This window comes from Saccopteryx leptura, chromosome 6 (genome assembly GCF_036850995.1).
Source record: "Saccopteryx leptura isolate mSacLep1 chromosome 6, mSacLep1_pri_phased_curated, whole genome shotgun sequence".
In the NCBI taxonomy this organism is placed as follows: domain Eukaryota; kingdom Metazoa; phylum Chordata; class Mammalia; order Chiroptera; family Emballonuridae; genus Saccopteryx; species Saccopteryx leptura.
The window spans coordinates 20,600,355-20,625,580 of NC_089508.1; the positions used below are offsets into that span (position 1 = coordinate 20,600,355).

General features: G+C 43.1%; 1 protein-coding gene across 1 annotated transcript in view; it reads left to right on the forward strand.

Annotated features, from left to right (window-relative positions):
- The window catches only part of SEL1L (SEL1L adaptor subunit of SYVN1 ubiquitin ligase), a 50,302-nt gene extending 27,859 nt beyond the window's left edge, over nt 1-22,443 (forward strand). The window contains exons 11-21 of the mRNA XM_066344367.1: nt 598-654; nt 4,095-4,163; nt 5,537-5,614; nt 7,115-7,177; nt 9,054-9,141; nt 10,320-10,468; nt 11,242-11,407; nt 12,363-12,437; nt 13,192-13,364; nt 15,928-16,056; nt 18,299-22,443. Of these exons, the coding sequence (XP_066200464.1) occupies nt 598-654; nt 4,095-4,163; nt 5,537-5,614; nt 7,115-7,177; nt 9,054-9,141; nt 10,320-10,468; nt 11,242-11,407; nt 12,363-12,437; nt 13,192-13,364; nt 15,928-16,056; nt 18,299-18,508 (1,257 nt within the window). The 3' untranslated portion in view covers nt 18,509-22,443. The remainder of the gene's footprint in view (nt 1-597; nt 655-4,094; nt 4,164-5,536; nt 5,615-7,114; nt 7,178-9,053; nt 9,142-10,319; nt 10,469-11,241; nt 11,408-12,362; nt 12,438-13,191; nt 13,365-15,927; nt 16,057-18,298) is intronic.
- Nucleotides 22,444-25,226: the final 2,783 nt, after the last annotated feature.

The window sequence follows — 25,226 nt, forward strand, 5'->3', positions numbered from 1 at the left end:
ATCTGACTAGTATTGTTTATTTTTTATTCATTCTGACAGCCTTAATTGGAGTAATTAGTGATATAGTTGGATTTAAATTTTCTATCATCTTTTTTTATTTCACTTTTCCATGTTTCTTTTTCTTTCCTTTCTTGCCTTTTGGTTTGAGTGTGTATGTGTTTTAATTCTACATATTTTTGAACCGCACAAGGTACTACTTATTTTATACAATCCATATAATTTAGACTTTTTCACAAAGTTGCCTTTCCATCATTCTGTATTTATTACTGCAGCCTCAAGCTTCCCAGGATAATTTTTCATCTTCCTAACATCTTTTAGTATCTCCTTTAGAGTAGATTCATTGGTGGCAAATTCAGTTTGGGGTGTCTGAAAATGCTTTTATTTCCCTCCGTTTCAGAAAGATAACCTTAAATTAAAAACACATTTTTAGTTTTTAAAAAATGTAGGTTAAAGAAGTATAATATCTTTAGGAGTTAAGGGTAAATTTTTCACTTCTTGAGTTAGAAACCTTTTTATGACTAAGTGGTTTCTTGTTGGTCTAGTTGGGTCACACTCCAATTCTCCCGTTGACTTTTGCCTCGTTTTTGTCCATCTCAGGTCGGTCTGGGACAGCTGCATCTGCACGGCGGGCGTGGTGTGGAGCAGAACCATCAGGTAACTCCTGTTCCGAGGGCTTTGCCCTTCCTGCTGTGCAAAACTGATTCTGTCCATGTATTTCTTACTGAGTCACTGACGGTATTCAACTTAGGTTGCTAAGACAGACACTCAAATGAACTTTTGAGATCTAACCCCTGAGGAAGCTGAAGAACAAAAATGTGATTATATCTCATAGGAGTAGAAGAGGTTTTATTAATCCTTAAACCTAGCTCTCAGTACTGCCGAAAGTACATACACAATGTCTTTTTTTCTATAGGTATATGATTGAAGTATGTCTTAAAATTCCCATTGGAAAATATTTTATAGAACTAAGGGAAATAGTTATGAGAAATTAGGAGTATACCCCTGGCCTGTTGGCCCAGTTGTAAAGGATCTCCCGGTGTGTGGATGTCCCAGGTTTGAGTTGTGGTTAGGGCACACAGGAGAGGTACCCATCTGCTTCTCCATCCCTCCCCTTCTTGCTTCTCTCTCTCACACTCTCTCTTCCCCTCCCGCAGCCATGGCTCAATTGGAGCAAGTTGGCCCCGGGGCACTAAGGATGGCTCCATGGCCTTCACCTCAGGCACTTAAAATAATGGCTCCAATTGTAACGGAGCAAGGGGGGCCCAGATGGGCAGAGCATCGCCCCCTAGTGGGCTTTCCAGGTGAATCCTGGTCAGGGCGCATGCAGGAGTCTGTCTCTGCCTCCCCTCTTCTCACTGAATTAAAAAAAAGAAAGAAAGAAAGAAATTAGAATCAAACTATAGTAGTGAGATCTATATCCAGTCATCAACTTTTGTCTTCTTCATGTCCTAAATATCACCATCTCTTCCCCTTTTCCCATCAGTACACGTACCACTTGTGTGAATTATCTGTGATTGAACTTCCTAAGCAGTAGCCTATCTTTGTAAACCATACATCTGATCATACGGTTTCCTTGCTAAATTCTCGAGTGGTCCACAGTTTCTAGTAGCTTAAAAGACTGGAACTTTAACATGACCTCCAAGGCCCTGTACCTGTTTACCTCACCAGCCCTCAGCTTTCTCAGTCACAGGCACGTGGAGCTCTCCTCAGGGCTTTGAAAATATCAAGAACCTCTCCATTTCAGGCCTTCCAGAATGCTAGTCCATCACCTGGAGTAAATATCACCCCATCTGGTTCTTCACGTAGCTAATTCCTAGTCGTGCTCCAGAATTCAACAGCAGTATCTCCTCATATCCTCTGACCCCAACTCCACTCCAGGAATAGGTCGTGTACCACAGGCAGTATTTCTGAAAATCTGCATTCCTGTGGCTCTGTCCATTGTAAATTAGTTAATTAAATGTTTCTCTGCTGGAACGTAGGGTCTGAATGAGCATGGCTGTGTCTGCCACTTTCATTCCCAGCACCTGACAGAGCCTTGCACTTAGTCACTCCTCAGTGAATGCTTGTCAGACTCATAAAACTCTTGTTTTCTACCATGCCAGTAAAGTGTTCTAACTAGGGTTATTTCATATACCATATCCCAACAACTTTAGGAATTAGATCATAACAAAATACACTTATCAACAAAACTATGCTGAATATCTATGTTTTTAAAAAATTCAGATGGCACCTGACCAGGCAATGGCACAGTAGATAGAGTGACGACCTGGGATGCTGAGGACCCAGGTTCAAAACCCTGAGGTCACTGGCCTGAGTGCGAGCTCATCTGGCTTGACGCAGGGTCACCAGCTGAGCATGGGATTGCAGGCTTGAGTATGGGATCATAGACATGACCCCATGGTCGCGGGCTTGAGCCCAAAGGTCACTGGCTTGAGAGTGAAGTTGCTGCCTTGAGCATGGGATCATAGATATGACCCTATGGTCACTGGCTTGAAGCCTAAGGTTGCTGGCTTGAGCAAGGAGTCACTGGCTTGGCTGGAGCCCCCCAGTCAAGGCACATATGAGAAAACAATCAGTTAACAACTAAAGTGACACAATGATGAGTTGATGCTTCTCATCTCTCTCTCTTCCTGTCTTATCTGTCCCGCTTTCTCTCTCCCTCAAAAAAAAACCAAACCACTTCAGATAGCATTTTGACAACTTTTATTGTTTTTAGGTCATTAACATGTATGTCATTAGGGCAGTGAAGTATCAGACAAACTGGTTAACAAAAATCTCAGATGAGAGAACAGAATTCTGGGTAAATTTGCTGCTTACCTTTTACAACAGGTTTTGAAGCGCTCTTGGTGTAGTGTTTGCTGCCTTCCTGTGAAGCAGCCCCACAATGATAATTATTTCACATGCTCAGAGAAGGAAGGAAGGGACGTCCCAGTGCATAACTACACTAATTCAACAAATCTTTTGGTGTTTACTATGTGCCATTGACTGTTAGGCACTGCAGATACAGTGCTGGACAGAATACCTTCAGTCCTTGAGTTTTTTTGTTTGTTTGTTTGTTTTTTTACATAGGCAGAGATAGACAGGGACAGACAGACAGAAATGGAGAGAGAGATGAGAAGCATCAATCATTAGTTTTTCGTTGCGCGTTGCGACTTCTTAGTTGTTCATTGATTGCTTTCTCGTATGTGCCTTGACCACGGGCCTTCAGCAGACCGAGTAACCCCTTGCTGGAGCCAGTGACCTTGGGTCCAAGCTGGTGAGCTTTTTTTTGCTCAAGCCAGATGAGCCCACGCTCAAGCTGGTGACCTCGGGGTCTTGAACCTGGGTCCTTCCGCATCCCAGTCCGACGCTCTATCCACTGTGCCACCACCTGGTCAGGCTCAGTCCTTGAGTTTTTACAGAGCTTCAAGTTTTTTAAATGATCACACCAAAAAATATGTCAAAGATTGTGACTGTTACTAAGGAGAATTAAAGGGTCCAATAATAGATCATTGAGTGGGAGGTGGCAGTTGTCTCTGAGGAGAAATGGATGACAGTTATGTTGAAGCTGGAGGTAAAAATCATTCCAGGTCAAAAAGGACAGTATGTGCGTAGGTCCTGAGGCAGGAAGGAACAAAGCTGGTCTACCCAGAGTGCAGAGAGCAACAGGAAGCAGTACTGAGAGAAATAGTGCCTGATCACATCAGTATATTCCCTACAACACTTCAGGGGTTGTAAGGACCAGCATGTTGACATGTAAGAACAGACGCTTTCAATGACCCCAATAATAAAAAGCAGAGAGATCAGGGAGGGGAGGGCAGTATTTTAGAAGTACAGGCGAGAGATAGATACGTAGCTTAGACTGGAGTTGTGGGAGTGGAGGATGGTAGATGGATTCAGGAAATACTTGGTGGTGACAGGACTTAGTGATGACCGAGATACGGGTGGGGTCTGCCTTGCAGCAAACAGTAGATATCACGTTGCCATTTACTTCAACTGTGATACCGCAATGTAGCAAGATTTTTTAAATGTTCCTGAAATAATTATTTTGGGTTAAAAGCCAAGGGCAGATTTTTACCAAAAACTAATTATTTTAATAAATTCTTTCCTCACAGAGAGCATTTGACTACTTCAATTTAGCAGCGAACGCTGGCAATTCACATGCCATGGCCTTCTTGGGAAAGGTACCGTGCCTCCGGTGAATGTATTATGTAATAGCAAAAGGTGTTTGCAGAGTTAGTACATTTGCATTCAAGACGTACAATTTACCAAAACGAAATGGGAAATAAAATTTCCAGTGCAGGGTGCCGGGTCTTGTCTTAAGGCATTGCCATTGTAAGGCATTATCTTAGGTGGCTGAAACATAACGTAGCGTTTATCAGTGTGTTACTTCTCCATGGAAATGACCTAATACTGTCTGAGCTCCTACTTTTATGAATCATACATAATAATGAGGAATGTATGCCGTGCGGTTTTTTGCTAGTCTGTCATAACTGCCTGTTCTCTTCCGTGCTGAATAGAGGCAGCCAGTTTCTGTTGCAGTTGTCTGCAGACCTTTTCATTGTCTTACATGAAATAGCCCAGCACCCACCTGTCGGAGCGGTCCTCTCCTCCAGAGAGCAGTTAAGTCTAGAGACTTAAGGAAACAATTCCATATGTCATGGCACAATCTCCTGACTTCCTTTTTCATTATTTTGAAAGCTATTATAGTGTAAGCCAATCAGTATTTTCATCTGTAACCAAATCCTAAGATTAGGAATCTCAGAGAGAATGTATCTCAAAGGTTTTTACAAATAGAAAAATCTCATCAGTCTTTGCTACATGGTGACAGTTAATTGGGGCCTGAGAACTTGACACTTAGGCATTAGACAATAGTGGTGTTCCTCACGATTCTTGTTAAGCGTTTAAGAACTTTTCATTTGAGCCCTTTTAATTTTTGCTTTAATTACTAACTAGCCCTACCTCAAATGATGTCCTTTGTCATTAATGTGTGCGTGGATATTTATATTAGTCATTCTGTTCTTTCTCTTTGTCCTTTATGATGTTCCATACCTGATACTCTATTTGGTGCTTCAAACCTTTTAAAGTAATTACGTAGTTTTGTTTTTGTTTTTTTCCCTGAGCTCTGACTACCGTTTATCTGAGCCTGGGGAAAGCAGTGGGGGAGGGAGAAGGACGCGCCGCTGACCGCTCTCCTCCTCCTGAAATCACTGGTCCCAAGCAGTTTGGCGGCCCCTGTGACTACCCTGGGGTAGAGTGGGGGGAAGGAGTCATCTTGGGCTTTAAGATTTCCTCTTCTTAAATTGATCTATAAACTGACCTTATATATTTGTTTATAGATAAGTCATAAATTTGATATGACATAGAATGTATAATAATATAAAAAATATCTACTTTTGAGGCTTTGCTTTTAATTCTAAAATATCCTGTGGGGAATTTTTAATTTTGTTAAAAGATTTCATGATATCTGACAAAAAGCAGAATGAGATGAGATTAAAGAAAAATGTCATTAGAGAGAAGATTATAGTTCTTAATAAACCTGGGGTCTGTTTTCCAGATGTATTCAGAAGGAAGTGACATTGTGCCTCAGAGTAATGAGACAGCTCTTCACTACTTTAAGAAAGCTGCTGACATGGTAAGACCTCATGATTCAGTGCACTGAAATGTGTACCACATTGTTACTATTTTAATAAAAAAGTTTACTAAAGGGTTAATTATAACCAAGTCATGCCAACATATCATTGAAAGCATTTATGTAAATATGATTCATATAAACAAATTGACTAGAAAAAAAATCTTCCCAATTAGAGGTTCAGATTATTTTTTATGAAGTCTTTCTTGAAATTTCATTGGGAAATTTCCTGATTAGGGAAATACTGATTTTAGTGATGGAATTGAGAGGGTTTACTCTCTTTTTTTTTTTTTTTGTATTTTTCTGAAGTGAGAAGAGAGACTCCCAAATGTGTCCGAGCTGGATCCACCCGGCATGCCCACCAGGGGGCGATGCTCTGCCCATCTGGGGCGTTGCTCCGTTGCAACCAAAGCCATTCTAGCACCTGAGGCAGAGGCCATGGAGCCATCCTCAGCACCTCGGCCAACTTTGCTCCAGTGGAGCCTTGGCTGTGGGAGGGGAAGAGAGAGAGAGAGAGAGAAAGGAGAGGGGAAAGGGTGGAGAAGCAGATGGGTGTGCTTCTCCTGTGTGCCCTGGCCTGGAATCGAACCTGGAATTCCACACTCCAGGCCGATGCTCTACAGCTGAGCCAGCCAGCCAGGGCTCTTTTTTTTTTTTTTAATTGATTTTAGCAAGAGGAAGGACGAAAGAGACAGGAACATCAGTCTGTTCCTGTATGAGCCCTGACCAGGGATCAAACCAAGAACCTCTGTGCTTCGTGACAATGCTCTAACCAGCTGAGCTATCCGGCCAGGGCTGGAATTGAGAGTTATATAATTGACCTTATCTGTGTTGCAACTTGAGGTTTAAAAGTTACATAACTGGGTACTTTTTTGATAATTACAGTACATAATTTAGGCTTTCTCTGCCACAGAGGAAGTGGCATATGAATACTTAAGACCCGAGATGCCTGCAGTGTGTACACGTGTCTCTTTGCCAGTACTCTATTTCCTAAAGAAATGTTGGGTCACTTTTTTGAAGATGTCCTCTGTTCCTCTGAGTTTGGATGAATTCTAGATTTTTCTCTTAAGTCTCAAACAATGATTATATTTGGTTTGTAACACTTCAGTAATCTTAAGCATACCTTTGCCACCTCACCCCAGTATTGCTGTTACTACATAGTTGTTGACTACCCCATGCTGTCTTCCTTCATTATTGGGGAGGGGGTTACTAATAAAATCTACCAATAAAAGTGACTAAAAAGTCCTTAAAAGATGAAATATGTTAGTTATGTTTTATACCTTAAATTCATGGAACAGATGGTCATAAAGTGTGAGTCACCAAATTTTAATATTAAGTGAATTCACTACTCTTTTTGAGAAAATTATTGAAAGCCTAAAATAAGCCCCCAAATATCTAGAAATCAGTGTTATGTTTAGCATGATGGGAAAGAGAAAATTTTGTTTTGAACTGAAAAGTGCTTAGAAATGTTTTGATTGTGCTTGTAAATTCTTTCTTTGGCAGGGCAACCCAGTTGGACAGAGTGGGCTTGGGATGGCTTACCTCTACGGGAGAGGAGTTCAAGTTGTAAGTTTCCCGTCTGACATTCTGATCTTAACAAGTAGTCGGTTGGTGAGGTGGGGAAGTATTCCTTAACTGGCTTCTAGTCAGGCTAGGTACGCCACTTCATTATAACCAAAGCTAAACCTTTTCCTGTTGCCTCTGAGTCTGGCTGCCCAACACCCCTCACCCTGGACCCACCATACCAACCACCTTGTTAGAATTACTGATGCTGTCTATCCTGCCTCGTCTTCCATCTCTCCAAGACTGAACGTCTCCTTGTACTTCACTGAAGCCTAAGAAAATGTGCAGGTCTCCCATTTAAGAGGAGGAAAGCTTCCTGGTCAGCCCTTGGCCCTTCTAGCCATCACTTCTCTTCTCTGTGGCCCTTCTAGCCACCACCTCTCTTCTCTGTGGCCCTTCTAGCCACCACCTCTCTTCTCTGTGGCCCTTCTAGCCACCACCTCTCTTCTCTGTGGCCCTTCTAGTCACCACCTCTCTTCTCTGTGGCCCTTCTAGCCACCACCTCTCTTCTCTGTGGCCCTTCTAGCCACCACCTCTCTTCTCTGTGGCCCTTCTAGCCACCACCTCTCTTTTCTGTGGCCCTTCACTGCATAACCAAGTTTGCCAAAGAATCACCTATGCGAGCTGCCTCCATTCACTCTTTAGCAAAGCAGTCAGGCTTCTGCCTCATGTCACTGCTCTGCACAGGTCACCAGAAACCTCCTAAATGTCACCTCCAGCTGGCATTTTTGGTTCTCTCTCGCCTGAACTCTTTCTTCCCTGGAGTTCTGTGACTGTGAGCTCTCTTGATTTTCCTGGGCCATTGTCCTTCTTCTGTGCTACTCGTGTGCGACACGCTGGGCTCTCCTTGCTCTCCCCTGTCTTCTCTGTAGGACATTTCTCAGCAACTTGTTCTTTTTATTTGGGCCTGAAACTAAGAGATTATAGGCAATCCCTAGCACAAGAGACAGTATGTGGCCTCATTTTGATTCCTTCTTGTCATTTTGGGTACTAAAACTCAGTAGTAATCTTTGTTTCAATTTTTCTCTGTGGATACATATGATAATTTGAAATTCAGTAATCATATAGTGTTCACTGTGAACACAGGGAAGGAACAGATAAAGAGAATAATTATCCCTACTTAATATTGGAAAAATTGAGATTTAAAAAGGATTAGTTTGTTAATAGAAAAGATACGACTACTTCTTTTTTTTCTTTTTTTTTTTTGTATTTTTCCGAAGCTAGAAACAGGGAGAGACAGTCAGACAGACTCCCGCATGCGCCCGACCAGGATCCACCCGGCACGCCCACCAGGGGGCGACGCTCTGCCCCTCCGGGGTGTCGCTGCCGTGACCAGAGCCACTCTAGCGCCTGGGGCAGAGGCCATAGAGCCATCCCCAGCACCCGGGCCATCTTTGCTCCAATGGAGCCTCGGCTGCAGGAGGGGAAGAGAGAGACAGAGAGGAAGGAGAGGGGGAGGGGTGGAGAAGCAGATGGGCGCTTCTCCTGTGTGCCCTGGCCGGGAATCGAACCCGGGACTTCCGCACGCCAGGCCGACGCTCTACCACTGAGCCAACCGGCCAGGGCAATATGACTACTTCTTAAATCCTGTCCTGTGGTTCACTGCTGGTGTTTTGCTTTCTGAGAGCGAACATGCAGATTATTTCACAAAAACTCAATTTGCTTTTTTTCAGAGTCTTAAATATTAACCCTCCTATGACTTCCAGTATATTATTAGCTGTATTGTCTATATTAGCTATGTATTCTTTTAATGGCTCTTTGAGACAATTTTGTGTGCTTTGTTAATTCGTGTTAATTGCATCTCCTAATTTTTGAGTATGTCAGCCATTTGGGCTTTCTCATCCTGTGATCGTGTGATGAGATGATCATTTTTTTGCAGAATTATGATCTGGCCCTGAAGTATTTCCAGAAAGCTGCTGAACAAGGCTGGGTGGACGGGCAGCTGCAGCTTGGCTCTATGTACTACAGTAAGTAACGGCGGGGCTCTATGTACTACAGTAAGTAACGGCGGGGCTCTGTGTACTACAGTAAGTAACGGCGGGGCTCTGTGTACTACAGTAAGTAACGGCGGGGCTCTATGTACTACAGTAAGTAACGGCGGGGCTCTCTGTACTACAGTAAGTAACGGCGGGCTCTGTGTACTACAGTAAGTAACGGCGGGGCTCTATGTACTACAGTAAGTAACGGCGGGGCTCTGTGTACTACAGTAAGTAACGGCGGGGCTCTATGTACTACAGTAAGTAACGGCGGGGCTCTATGTACTACAGTAAGTAACGGCGGGGCTCTCTGTACTACAGTAAGTAACGGCGGGCTCTATGTACTACAGTAAGTAACGGCGGGGCTCTATGTACTACAGTAAGTAACGGCGGGGCTCTATGTACTACAGTAAGTAACGGCGGGGCTCTATGTACTACAGTAAGTAACGGCGGGGCTCTATGTACTACAGTAAGTAACGGCGGGCTCTATGTACTACAGTAAGTAACGGCGGGCTCTATGTACTACAGTAAGTAACGGCGGGCTCTATGTACTACAGTAAGTAACGGCGGGGCTCTATGTACTACAGTAAGTAACGGCGGGGCTCTGTGTACTACAGTAAGTAACGGCGGGGCTCTGTGTACTACAGTAAGTAACGGCGGGGCTCTGTGTACTACAGTAAGTAACGGCGGGGCTCTGTGTACTACAGTAAGTAACGGCGGGGCTCTGTGTACTACAGTAAGTAACGGCGGGGCTCTGTGTACTACAGTAAGTAACGGCGGGGCTCTGTGTACTACAGTAAGTAACGGCGGGGCTCTGTGTACTACAGTAAGTAACGGCGGGGCTCTGTGTACTACAGTAAGTAACGGCGGGATTAGTGATGAACGCACCGGGGTCTGAGTTACGCGTTCCCACTAGATGTCAGTGATAGGGCCACGAGAGCCGTTGAATACTGGCTGATTAATGTTCTCCTAATTCACGATTTGTGAATCGTGGTTTTTATTGTGAATTATATTAATAGGTATTAAGATACAGATCTGTATTAATAGGATTTACATTTTTCCTGAGTAAGAATTCGGAATTTTACTTCGTTTTACTCCTTTACTTCTCTGATGCTTTGGCTGAATCTCTTGGAGCCTACTCCTGACCTTTCATGTGGTTTTCCTTCCAGATGGCATCGGAGTCAAGAGGGACTATAAACAAGCCCTGAAGTATTTTAACTTAGCTTCCCAGGGAGGCCACATCCTGGCTTTCTATAACCTGGCGCAGATGCATGCCAGCGGCACAGGTGTGATGCGCTCGTGTCACAACGCAGTGGAGGTAAGGGCGTCTCTGCCAACGCCGACCAGGAAGTTAATTTGCCCGGTAGAGAAGCCTGCCGTTTTAATTCTTTGTGTGATTCTCTTTGTGTGACTTCTTCTGGAGCAGAAACACACTCAGCCCACTAGCACTGGTACACGGAGAGAAGACTCCGGATCTGTGTGCTGTTGTCACACTCATTTATTTCATTTGTCCCGCCCTACAAGAGCCAGTGCTGATAAGAGCAGATGTTGTCTGCTGGCTCTCCAGCACAGAGAGCATATCTGAGAAACAGCGTCAGAAAGCGTGTTCTGGTATACTAAATGAATATTGCAAGGGGGCCAGTATCTCCTAGTTGGAACTTTGCGTCCTTAGCTCCCCCATAACTGACACTTCAGAGTAACACTGATGAGTGCTTTGCAGAGTTTCTAAACCTCTCTACAGTTCATTTTTCTCACGTGTAAAATGGGGTTTGTAGTAGGACTCGCCTCAGAGAGTGCTCCCTCTTTCCACTTCATGGGAGGGTTGGGTTAATATACTTGCTCTGCATAAATCACTTGAACAGGGTCTGGCCAGCATAAATGGTCTATAGTTGTTTGCTTTTATTTGTATAAACCTATTCTAAAGACTAAGTGAAAACTTGAAATATATATCCCAGACTTTAATATATATTTTATAAAATTGCCTGACATTCAAAGAGCATGTTTAACACTCACTTGTAGCCAATGTGAAAAATGATTTCCTGGCATATCTTTCTTATTTTGTTGATTTTTATTTGTTTCCTGTTCTCACAGTTGTTTAAGAATGTATGTGAGCGGGGCCGCTGGTCCGAGAGGCTCATGACCGCCTATAACAGCTACAAAGATGGCGACTACAACGCTGCTGTGATCCAGTACCTCCTGCTGGCCGAACAAGGCTACGAAGTGGCCCAGAGCAACGCAGCCTTCATTCTCGACCAGAGTAAGGTTCATTTGAGTCCTGCTGTGCGTCCAGAATACCAGGGTTCACGTCAGGTTACCTGTTTAAAAAGAAAAGTCACAAAGAAGCTTCTCTATTGTTGTAAACAGAACTTGCCACCTGTGCTTAAATTACTTAACCTCAGATCTCTAAGCCATCCCAGTTAGTTTTACAGGTGGACAGTAAAACTAGGCTTGACGTTCATCATAAAAGTGACTGCTTTCAGCAAGTACGTTTTCAAAATACAGCAGATACAAAGTGTTGTTTTCCATCAGTCCCCAGAAGTGGCTCAGTAGTTGGTCTCAGTGTTGGTTCTGTGGGTAAAACACATTTTAGGACATAATGTGCTAATGCAATGATTTCTTTGAACTCAGTATTTTATTCTAATACTTGTTTAATTCCAGTACAGTATTTTTTCCATTTAATATTTGTTATAGGCCCTGGCCGGCTGGCTCAGTGGTAGAGCATCGGCCTGGCGTGCGGGGGACTTGGGTTCGATTCCCAGCCAGGGCACATAGGAGAAGCGCCCATTTGCTTCTCCACCCCCACCCCCACCCCCTCCTTCCTCTCTGTCTCTCTCTTCCCCTTCTGCAGCCAAGGCTCCATTGGAGCAAAGATGGCCCGGGCGCTGGGGATGGCTCCTTGGCCTCTGCCCCAGGCGCTAGAGTGGCTCTGGTCGCCACAGAGCGACACCCCGGAGGGGCAGAGCATCGCCCCCTGGTGGGCAGAGCGTCGCCCCTGGTGGGCGTGCCGGGTGGATCCCGGTCGGGCGCATGCGGGAGTCTGACTGTCTCTCCCCGTTTCCAGCTTCAGAAAAATACAAAAAAATATATATATATATTTGTTATATCTGTTCTTATTTAAGTTATGCTCCACATATTCACCCCAGTTTGCAAAGCAGACCTCTGAGTCTAGTGCGTGTCCTTAAATGCCCGATGTGTATTGCATCTCCCTGCAGGAGAAGCCACCATCGTGGGTGAGAACGAAACGTACCCCCGAGCTCTGCTGCACTGGAATCGGGCCGCCTCACAAGGTGAGTGCTGGCTTCGTCTGAAAGGATACGAGTTCCACCAAGGGACCTCTCTTTATTTATTATTTCTTTTTAATCTCCTGTAAAGATTAAACCATGTCATTCATTGCCCTAAAATTAAGCAGAGATACTATTGCTTGATTTGTTTGCATCGTGATCGGTATTTATTCTTAAAATGGAAGGTCTGGCCACGGGATTTCTAGATTGAATTGCAAGGTGTGTGTACCGGCTATTTATTTCATGCTTTGATGTGCGCTCTGGTTTCTAGTTTGACCCCAGTATATTGAGTAAAAGAGAATTGAATAGAATGTAGAATAGAATATTAGTAAAACCGAAAATATTTTAACCTTTCTCCACTGTTTTTTGTTTGACAATTTTTTTCTCACACACACTGCCCTCCACATTGTCTGCCTGTCTCTTCTTTGGACACCATTGTTCAGTGGTGCCATCGGACTGTTTTAAAATGTAAATGACATCATAGAGTAGAGCATGATCATTTAAAGAGTCTTACTGGAGACATAGGGGTACTACTCATCTTGTTTTACCTCTCCCTATTATAAAGCCTTCTTCAGAAGAGCAGTACTTGGAATTTAAATTTTTACTGAGTTTATAGCTTAGCTGAAGGCTCTGTTAAGTTTGTATGCTACGAATTAAAAAATTCTATTTTATGTAAGCATGTTAATAGGAAGAGAAATAACAGTATGATCTGCTTTAAAAAGTGTACTTACTGGCAGTTTTGCACTTCACTTTGTTTAAGGCTACACTGTGGCTAGGATTAAGCTGGGAGACTACCATTTCTATGGCTTTGGCACCGACGTCGACTACGAGACTGCGTTTATTCATTATCGCCTGGCGTCGGAGCAGCAGCACAGCGCGCAGGCTATGTTCAACCTGGGCTACATGCACGAGAAAGGACTAGGCATCAAACAGGTGAGCGTGGCTGCAGAACACATGTTTGAATTGAATAACATAAATTGTGATTTGGGGAGGAAGGTCTGCATTTTTATAGAAATAGGTTTTTTTTGGAATGTGCTCAGATTTTAGATACTAACTCATGAGACAGTCTTGTAATATTTCAAAAAACAACCCTTGCATCTCTCTCATCTTCTAACACACACACACTGCTATCCATGCTGCTGTTTTTAGGATATTAAGCCAGAAACAGATTCATAAAAACAAAGGTGGTGAGACCTATATTGAAAACTCCTTGTTTGAGAAACTGTCCGTCATCCAACCAATTCTGTTTCTCAATTATTTTGAAATGAATTAAGATAATTGCTTATTGATGAACTCATCTCTGATTTTTAAAACCTTTTTCCTTATCAGTTACAGTTTATACTCACTGTTCTTTTGCATTAGGCTCAGATGTACAGCATCATGATTAGACAGTCCTGTACTTTACAAGTGTTCCTCGGCTTCACGCATGGTTATCACAGCGTCACTGCCTCTGTCCCCTGTGCTGCACGGGGCGTCCCGTGACCGTTCTGTGACTTCAGTCAGCACTCTGCAGGCCCTTCACCTTTCTGACCCAACAACTCCCCTTATTTCTGATTTCTTAAACCTTCCTAATGCAGTCTAACAGTCTTTAGACCCATGGTCTTAAGTTTTTGCCTGTGTGCCCTTTTAAGAGTTCTGGGAAACTGTATCATCTTGTGCATTTTTAAGTTGACATTTAAAATTTTGTCATTAAGTTTCAAGAGGTCTAAGTTCTAGCTATTTTGAATGAGAACATTTTTTAATAAAATGGCTAAATTGATCAAAATTGATTTAACTTTAAATTTGATATAAATTACTCTAAATAATTTGGCACACCCATTATTAGTTTTTTTGAAACTATATAGCAAATTCTTTAATTGCATATTGCATCTTTTCCTTTTCTCTCTGAATTTATATTTTCAGTCCACTATTCTCATAGAGTTGTATACTAATATAATGTTTTTAAAGCTTAAATCTTTTACTGCCCACTCTGCTGTATTTACCTGAAATAAATATGTCAATTCAAATTCTGAATTTTATTTCCTATGGTTATAGGCTCTAAGTATCAAGAAAATTTTTTGAGATATTATCAGTAATACTTGATCAATTATTACTATGCTGTTGATTAAATTAAGAGAATGATGTTATAGATTTTGATAAAATTCTTTTTGTGATAATTATTGAAAATATATTTTTAATGAGATGACTGGAGCACTTAAAAACTAGATTAAGTGTCATCGAGTCAGGGTAGCATTAATTCTGTTTTTCATTTGTATAAACATGACTGCAACCATGTTCACATAAGTAAGTGTATGGGAATGGGAAGAACTTTCGTATAGTAAGGTCAGGTAATTCTGTAAACTGCTGTAGAGTTCTTTGCTGTCTTAGTCAGTTTGGGTGCTAGAACAGAGTGCCAGACGCTGGGTGCTTGAACAACAGAAACTGCCTTTTCACAGTTCTGGAGGCTGGGAAGTTGAACTTAAGAAATATGGCAATTCAAAGAAAATTTTCACTTATATGTATTTTTTAAATCAAAGACACTAACCATACTGTTACTGTTATCTAAAGGTGCTCTTTTCAACTCATGACAGACCCTAGGTACGCATATAGTGAATAGCTGAAAGTCATTGCTTGTATTTAAGTATTTGCTTTCTTTAGGTAAGGGAATTGAATGTTTAGCCTTTCCTCCCCATGTTTCATGGAATTCTTTCCTGGGCGTTTGGTATTCAATATTCTTTGACAGTAGTCAGGGCATGGCAGAAGTAAGGATAGTAAATGAGTCACAACTCCCACCATCCCAATCTGAACACTCCAGTTCGGACCAAAACTAACAGTGACCTGTCTCACCCTTCCCAGAACTGTATCTGAGACAGGGAGACAGCGTGTGAGTCCCTAATCACCCTTCCCAGAACTGTATCTGAGACAGGGAGACGGCGTGTGAGTCCCTAATCACCCTTCCCAGAACTGTATCTGAGACAGGGAGACGGCGTGTGAGTCCCTAATCACCCTTCCCAGAACTGTATCTGAGACAGGGAGACGGCGTGTGAGTCCCTAACCGTGTCCATTGGAAACCTTGACTCTGTCTACTCCAGTTCGAAGATCACTGCTCCAAACTGAAAGCAGGATTTGACTGAAGTTTGAATTAGGAAAAAATGAAAGAGTGACTTACAAGGCACCCCTGGAAGTGTCCAGGTGAACAGTGTTATATGTAGGTGGGAGACTGTGCAGTGTTCAGCTCAGCATCTGAAAACGTGGGCAGCCTGTCTGCACAGCGTGGGGATGCCAGATTGGGGGGACTTCAGTCTTAAAATTTTTCAATTTCATTTTTCCAAATTAAGCTGTTAGATTTTTTTTTTTTTTTTAATATTGCCTGATTAAAACTTGGGTATTTTCTTTAGGTAAGTGAATTTAAAAATGAAACTTGGAAGGTAAAATAAATTTTCCTGATACAGAAACTAAAAACTAATTGCTCTTATTTTAACAAGAAATGAATTTTGGTTCATTCCCTGTCTCGTAGGATATTCACCTTGCAAAGCGATTTTACGACATGGCGGCCGAAGCCAGCCCGGACGCGCAGGTGCCAGTCTTCCTGGCGCTCTGCAAGCTGGGCGTCGTGTACTTCCTGCAGTACCTTCGGGAAACCAGTGTAAGTGGGCGTGCCTCTCCCAGGCAGTTAAAACGCAGGTGGTGTCGCCTCAGTCGTGAGGCTTGTACTTGAAACGTGGAGGAGAGAGGAGCCTCCCCCTCTTTCCCGGGGAAGTCCCTGCAGGCCTCAGCAGGCGAGGGTGGCTGGAACCACAGGCAGTTACAGGGGTTGGGGAGCATTTGACAGGTGGCTCCCAGTGCTAAAGTGCTAAAGCAGTTTTCAAAGATGCAGAGCTTTTCTGGTCTGGGGAAAACTGAGACTAACCCATAACAGTTTGAAAGGGTAGTTAACTAAATTCAGTAAACATGAAACCAGATGACTCACTGCCCAGCAGGCGCTCTGACCCCGTTACAGAGATAATTTGGAAGAGGAAGAAGTAGGACCCGAGAACCTGCCCAGGTGCTGTCCTGCAGAGTCTCTGAGAGTGACACGTGGTAACCGCCACCTGTCCTGCAGAGTCTCTGAGAGCGACACGTGGTAACCGCCACCTGTCCTGCAGGGTCTCTGAGAGCGACACGTGGTAACCGCTACCAGAACTATGTAAAGGACCACTAAAAATACCTCGAACTATAGACTGAAATAGCTAAGGGTAGGCCTAGAGAGAAGATGGGCTGGCCATTCTCTCTGAAACTAAAACTTTACGTAGATGCTCTGGGTGCTCCGGTTTCCATTCTGTTTCCAGCCCTGGGAGTTCCTCAGAAGAGGTTAACAGCACAGCGTTGGACTCTGAAAGGCTTACAGTGTAGACAGAAACAGGGCTGTTGCACTTGACTCATTTCGGACCAGAAAAGGATGAGGTTGCAACCTTTATCCACGTCTCAGAACCGGTGGGTGCCCCCTCAGCACTGATCCAGGGTGGGCTCCCTTGCATTGCACGGGTGCAGAGGAGTCCAGGCTGCTCCAGCGTCTACACAGAGAAATCTGACATGCCCCTCCTGCAGCCCTCGCCCTGCTGTGAGGGCCTCCGTGGACAGGGCTCAGAGGACTGGAGACGGTGGACTCTGTCCTCCTGTTTGCTTATGCGTGTGTAACGCGGGTTCATGAGCCCCGATAGCATGAGCCGGGTGTGCTGTAACCTCTGCTGAGTGACAGGATCTTTATTCCTTCGATGAAAAGAGCTAGCAGCGTGGCAGTGTGCTGCTTCTCCATCAGGACTACTCCGGACCCTTGTCTCCGAGTGTTTAAGACTAATAAACTGTTGATTACAGTCTAGGATTTGATTGTGCAATACGACATACTAACTACATTATATCTGTATTGTTTATTAATACAGAAACCTAGAGACAGTAAAATGCCCTTAGTCCTAACACATAGATATTCTACCTTAAAAAAAAAAAAGTCTTAAGTATTAATGACAAGAAAGTCAAATAGAGAAACACGAACTCTATCACCATTCCCTCCCCAGGAAACATAGTTAATAGTTTCTTATAACTTATTCCTAGAAAAATGTAGTGCCTGTACCTACAAATACATATTAGAGTGACCTTTTACATGTAATTTTGCTTAAACAAAAGGATTACACCCCATGATGACTCTGAGTGCCAGGCAGAAAATAATGGGAATCACTTTTCTTAAGTGACACGAGAACGATTAAAATACCGTAGATTAAGAACATCACGTCTAAGTTCAAGTTCAGGTGTTATTCAGTTAAGCCCTAACTGAAATGCATTATTCATTCCGCTAGCAAGCATTTGAATTCTGCCATGTTCAGTTACCTGAGAGGAATGCGAGAGCCCTCTGTCGCTGGGCGGAGCTGTCTAGCTGGGGCACTGTCATTTGTGTGAGTGCTCAGCACCCTGACCTGGGGCCAGAGGATGGACTAAGAGGGAGACATGAGAAAACAATGTTACAGAACCCGGGGTGGGGTGCCAAGATCATAGGTGTACTGCCCCGGAGGTACAGGGGTGCCACGATACTGATTTCTCTCCTCCCCTGTCCCTCCATTGTCCCCAGAGAAATATTGTTCAAATATTTTCTCTGAACAAATGGCTGGGAGTTAGTGCACTGGATTACTGACGAAGAAAACCCTGCCAGGTTGTTGACATGGTGGACTGCTGTGGAGCTCAGTCCCTGAGACACGTTGTTTTCTTGCTTTTAAACCCTTTACTTAAAATTGAAAAATGTTTCTAAAACCAATTATTAAAATAAGTTCTGTACTGATCTCTAATTTGTGATGTCATTTTCCTGATTTTTTCTCTGATGTGTTAGTGATTATAATGACTTTTCTATTATTTCCATTAAGATTCGAGATATATTCACCCAACTTGATATGGACCAGCTTTTGGGGCCGGAGTGGGACCTCTACCTCATGACGATCATCGCGTTGCTGCTGGGAACAGTGATAGCGTACAGGCAGAGGCAGCACCAGGACATGCCTGTGCCCAGGCCGCCGGGGCCCCGGCCAGCCCCGCCGCCGCAGGAGGGGCCGCCGGAGCAGCCGCTGCTGCAGTGATGCCGCCGCGGCCCGTGACGGCAAGGACATCGTTTGCAGGACACCTGCACATGGTTTGGACTTTGGATCAGTGGCCACCTCCTGGAAGAGGCACAAGGAAGCATTGAATTCCTAAAGCTGCTTAGAATCTGATGCCTTTATTTTCAGGGATAAGTAACTCTTACCTAACTGAGTTGAATGTTTCAGTGCCGTTTGGAATAACAACTCTCAGTGGCTTTTTTTTTTTTTTTTCCTGGAGACATATGTGAGACACTCAAAGTAATGTCTACTGTATCCAGTTATCTTTTTGGGGTCCTTTTGTTCATTCTCTCAATGTGCATAAGTTCTTCGATCAACCATCTTTAAAAAGGTCTTGTGCATTGACACTAAAAACTGATCTATGTGAAAAGGAAAACCCAGTTAGGTTCAAGTTTAACCTTAACATGTTGCAAAGTCTGAAAACAGAACTTGCCTTTTAAGTAAAAAAAGAAAAAAAAACTCTTCGAAGTGTTTCAGAATGACCATAACAGAAACTATTACCAGTCAGTCCACATGCAGGTAACCATATTCAGCACATTTGTTATTTTAAAATGGAAGGAAGGGAGATTTCTGAGTGCTGGTCATTATCATACTTTACACCTTACTTCTCTCCTTCAGAGACTGAAAGGTATTGTTCAAGAGTGGTCTGTGAACCTCATTTCTTGGGAATGAAACATAGATATAACATTGTGAACTGACGCCTTGCGCTACCCTGTGCATTTGCCCCACCTACTTAATGTCATTTGCTTGTTTGTTTTGAGTGCTCAGAGCCTTGACCTGGAAGCCAGAGGATGGACTAAGAGGGAGGAGCGAGAAAACAATATTACAGGACTGGTGTGGGGTACCGAGATCATAGGTGTACTGCCCGAGAGTTGAAGCATTTGTTCCCAGGACTCATTTAGTTCGCATTTCTTACTGCAAAGGGACACATCACCCCCCCCCCCCAGACTCTTTACGTATGAAATATTATTGCCAAGACACAACATACAGTGACCACCATTGTAATACTAAAGCTGAGACGGAGAATCTAAGATGCATGAAATTCAGTGGTTGAGGAAAGCCAAAGCCTGTTTGTGTTAGGGCAGATGTATTTCCACAAGTGTCTCTTACAGTAGAGAGCCAGCCGTGGCCTAGCTGTCGCATTCGCCACCCTCCTGCTGTGAACACTAGGAAAGTCAAGCCTATTTCCACTTGATGTTGTATGGGAAACAACGAAGAAAACTTGAGAACTTCACGTATCGGACAAGTGAAAGCATTAAATGGAATTTGTATTTCTTCTCATTGCCGGATGGCGGTGGTCACCAGCCTGTACGTAGTCCGAGACTACATTTGCATCTGAGCAGGCTTGCTAGGCCTCCTGACCTCAGTCTGTTTATTAGCCTTCATACTCTCCACAGCCCCTCATCTGCCAGAAAACTTGAAGCATTTATTACCTGTAGACTTGTATGACTTTGGTCCTTGAAGTTGGGATTGCATTTAGAACTAGGTTTAATTAGTCCATAATGAACATGAAGGCTTAAATATGAAGTTGTGTGCTCTTTGTGTGTGTTTAGAGTATTATGAGAAACCCAGTGAGCAAACTTTCCTCCCAGATAATTGCTTCCACGTTTGAAGAGGTGGTCACAGCGAGAACCCTGTGTCTAAAAGCATATCTGAAAAGGTAGGAAAAGTTACCCTCGGAAAGTAGGGTGCCATTTTGGGCAGCTCTTGTAAATACGACGTCTTGTTTGATCCTTGCCCTTGGAGACTCGCGTGCAGGGGATTAGACGTGGGGGGGTCCTGCCCTGCCTCTGTGCCCCGCCCTTCCGATCAGTCTCCTTGGCAGCAGTCACGCTTTATTTCAAAGGAACTGTTTTAATTGATTTAAAGTTTGCAAACCTCTAAGATGACTAAACTTCCATCTTTTCCCTCTACCATCCATTGATTCCTTCCTCAGCAGCACTTGCGTCCCCGTCCTGAGCCTCCTCCGGGAACACAGAGCAGTGTGCACGGAACTGCGAGCTGGCGGGAACGGCAGTCCTGTTCACGCAATAACAAACTTCCTCTCCGTTCGCCACGTGCCGTGGCCTTTGGATTAATATCTCCGATAGCCCTTTCTTGGCTCTTTGCCACTTCCTGTTTCACCCTGGGTCTTTTGCTACTGGAGATCTGAACAGTATATTTAAAATAACTTCGTTCCTATGGCTTTATGACGTCAGTCCTTGTGACTGTCTCAAAATACTCTGATCCCGTTTCACGATACCTAGCAAATAGGAACTAACTGGGTTTGGTGTTTCTCCTAAAATAATGTCAATACTTAACCTAATCAAATGGCATCCATTTGAATAAAATGACAATAACTAAGGGTAGTTAATGTCAGTGACATTACACTAACTCCAGGATTCAGGAGTTTTACTGTTAGCATTTAGAGTTGGCAGAGTGCGGCTTCCTTTCTCCGTGGTAGCCCGTCTTTCTGTCCCCTTTTCTAGCCTGTCTTCCTGCCTGCAAAGGCGGGGGCAGTCGGAGCTCTGCTTAGCTGGTACTCATGCATTTGGTGGTGGTTCCGTCGGCTGTTTCAGAGTCTTGATACTATCCATTTTGCTTTCATTTTATGTTGCAAAAGTAGCATTGATGTTTGGTTGGGGTGTTTTTCTTTCTGTGTTTGAAGTTTTTTTGTTTCTGTTTTCTACATGAAGCTTACCATATTTTGGTTAATATTCAAGGGCACAGAAAAAGTGATTCAAATTCCCTTTTTCAGAGTTCATTATTTAACGCTTTAAATGAGGTTACTTGTATTAATCTTAATACTCTTGATGATGTGTTACCTTTGTGCACATGAGGTTAATTTGTGAGATTTACTGCTGAGCTCTTTGTCTCTGTACCATTGGGAAGTTTTAGAAACTCTTACTCGTGATCTGGCAGTGATCTGATGCTTTATTTAATTAAAGAGCTGCTGTTGCCTCCAGGAAACTAAAGGATTTCTTTTTTCCTTTATCGCTTTGTTTTTCCTTCCTTTTGCTGCCCATGTTTGTTCTTCAAACCCGTGTTTTGGAAGTCTGCATGCAAGCCTGTAAGTGAAGACGCAGCTCTTCGTGTGTAGCATGTGTGTTATTGTCGGGCCACAGCTGCAAAACACTTCCTTTACAGAGGTTTGGATTAACTTTCCCATGCACATTTCAAGACAAAATGCTTCAGGTGAAACAGACCCTGTCCCCACCAAGAAGAGTGACACAGGCTACATCTGCCCCGGTGACATCTAGTATTTGTTTTGAAACTGAATTTAATATATGTTGCCCAATATTATGACTAGAGGTGTGCAAGGAATAATCAAAGCAAAAGAAACTTCTGTTTTCATGGAGATATTTTTTATCAGTCATTGCTCTCAAATATAAATGAAAATAGAAAATTTCTGAATACCGTATTGTTTGAGGCAGTACCTGATATTCCGTGTGTAGCAGTCATTGAAAGGAAGCTGAATTTCTCCTTCCACTTGATATTTCAAGAAAATTTAAACTAGCCCAAGTAAAAAAGATTTGTTCTTTAAACTGACTCTTTACACAAGTGAAAATTCTATTTTGTGTGCATGAGAAGGAAATCTTGGTTGTGTGCTAGGAGTCATCTCACATGCATTGTTTTTTTCTATTTGGAACAACAAGCAAGCTGACACTTTTATTTATTAACAAAAAGAAATCAATGTTGACACAAAGTATAACCACTATCAATATTTAGGAGAAGTTCTAAAAAGACCGTAAGCTGTCGTTAGAAGGAACACCACAGTAGACCTTTTTGTAAATTTATTTTGTATTTAATGAAACAGAGTAAAAAGGCTGGTAAAGTGTAATATAATTGTGTAAACAAATCCTGTTAATAGAGAGATGTACAGATTCGTTTTGTACTGTATCTTGAAACTTGTGAAATAAAGACCCCACCTCTGGTTACCCTGTATGCCGTGCTGTACCGTGACCACGCGCCCTCCCAGTCAGACCGGGTTTTAAACATGAGCGATTTGACTTGTAATGAACCTTTATGGAAACATTTATTTGGCGTACTGTAAATCCATCTTTACTTTTAACTCCTGAAATTCAGGTTTCTATAAGTTGAGTCTTCCCCTAGGGAGAATATGAATTTGCTATAAGAAATGTTATGATACATAGTGAGCATGATCCACTTTAATCCTGAAGACAGTAAAATGTATCTAAAATTTGTTTACACATTATCCTGTCCCAGAAAGTTTTAAGAGGGCTTACAGAGCTGCATATAATACAAGGATAAAATTTATGTAGAATGAGTCATCTGCTCTAAGTAAAGGGAAAATGAGAAAGAAAGCAACATTAAAGCAGGAGTGAACTTGGCACACATGAGGCACGTTAGAAGTAGGCTTATAAGTCTGGCCCTAACGTCCTAGCAGCCAACTCAAAAAGGAGATTGAGTGGAAGTATTGCAGTTTAGAAACGTCAGATTGTAGGATAAAAAGTCTGGTGGTGCGGATTGTGGCAAGTGAGAAATTAGATCTCGGAGTTTCCTCCTGGGAGCACAGCCAGCCACCCACATGTCCCTGACTGACCTTGGCAAAAATAAAAGCCGTGGGGAAGTCAGACGGCAGAGCCTTCACATCATGCAACCTGCAGGTGGGCGCCACGCCTGTCCACCACCTCGAGCACCTTCCTGACAAGTCATTAAAAGTCCTCTGTCCTCATTGGATGCAGCTTGAGGACCAGCCTCTCTCCTTTAACTTTCTATGATACTCATTTTGATTGGTTATAGTAGCCTTGAAATTTGCTTACACTACATTAGAGCAAATATATGGATATATGCAAGCAAAAAGTTAGAATTTCTGTAGTAAGAACTATGGAAAAAAAAAAAAAAAAAGGAAGACTTGCTTTCTGGATATTTACCAAATACTTAAATAGTCAAGTAAAAACGAAAGGAGCTTTAGGGTCTCCCAATTCAACAGTAAGTGCGGCTGCGGCCGGCCTTGTGTGTTTCTTCCCGGGGCGTTTCTGCTGCGAGGCTGGAAGCCAGCAGGTTAGACGGCCTGTGATCGTGATCGGATCCTGAAAACTGTACCAACCTTGTGATTTTTTTGTTGGTACTCCATTTTGAGCAAAACTCTGACTTTCCTAGGGACCAAATAGTTTTTGTCTAGATTAGTCTTTTTTTAAACATGACCTAAAGCTAATGCTGAATTAATTGTATACTAAATCCCACCTAATTCTTCCGTGAGTTGAGTAGAACGTGGTCAGTTGGTGGGCTTCTGGAATTCACACAGACGTTTTCAGTTGTCCAATCCAGTTTCTCTTCCCTTCTCTTCCCCCTCCTATGGAGCGCTCTCCATTTGCCTGTCAGGAGTGAGAAGTTCCCGGTCTTGTAAATATTAGATGTGAGCTTCCAGTATCCTCCACAGGGGTCTTCACTTTGAAAGTAAAGACTGAGTCACTGAGTTTTGCATGATTCCAGATCTGAGTGTGAACAGCAGAAACGGCCAGGTGTGAGAGCACAGGTGTGAGTTTCAGAGCTCGCGCCTCTGCGTTTCCTCACCTTTCCCCCACACTCGTGCCTATCATTTTTTTCTTAGAGAATTTGGGGGGGGGGGGGGGGGTTGCTCTAAATTAAATCTTTTTTTTTTTTAATATACGTGTTTACTGGTCTTTTTAAAGATATTATTTATTCATTTTAAAGATGAGAGAGAGAAAAGGGGGGAAGGAGCAGGAAGCATCAAGTCCCATATGTGCCTTGACCAGGGAAACCCCAGGTTTCAAACCAGCGACCTCAGCGTTCTAGGTGGACGCTTTAACCACTGTGCCACCACAGGTCAGGCAAAATCCTGAAATGAATAAACACTAATACTGGTTGTCCAAAGGAGGAAGGGAGGGAGAAGGAATTATCCAGCTGGTCTTGTTTCCCTTAATACTAGTGAAAAATTTACTTGAGCTTTTCCAGCCTGCACGTCTATGTTATTTTCTTTTGCATACGATTTGGACAAGGTTGTTTGTCTGGTGACATCTTACCCAGTGCTTGGAAATGTCCTGCCAGGACAGAGAGGTGAGAGCCGCACACGATGTTCCTTTTCTACCTGCTTTGACTCTTTGGAAGAAAGGAATTCCGAACGCGGAGCCGTCCACACTGGGGCTGTGAACAGCAGCCTTTAATAGTTCAAAGGGAAAAAGTAATTGAAGAAGACTTCAGTGTGCTTAATTGTGTGTCTCTATTTCATCCCTCATTTGAGACTTAAAAGTAATTAAAACTGTATAACTAGCATAATTGATCCATTGTGTACCCGGGTTGACTGAACCAAAGATGAATCCGTTCTCTCTTACCCAGCACAGTGAAGTTAGTTAGGAGTGGGACATTTTTAGGCCTTAGGCCAGAGAAATAGAAGAAGGGCCTGTGAACTGGGATACAACCTCAAACCTTAACTGCCCGAGTCCCGCTCCAGCTGGTCCAGGGGTTCCCGAAGGAATGGACCGTTCAGCGAGAATTGAGTGAGACGGCCAAGCTCTTCAGTTCAATGCCAGGCATCTCTGCCAATTGCTAGTATAGCTTTATTTTTATACACTAAGTTATAATCACATGCTATGTAGAATACATTGATTAATAGTTATTTTTGCTTTAATATGGATAAATATTCCAGGAAGAGGTTAGGACGTTTCTTTAAGCTATAAATCAAGTGGTATGCCATTCTAAGTACAGTTACACAATAACTTGAGCAGCAACAACAATA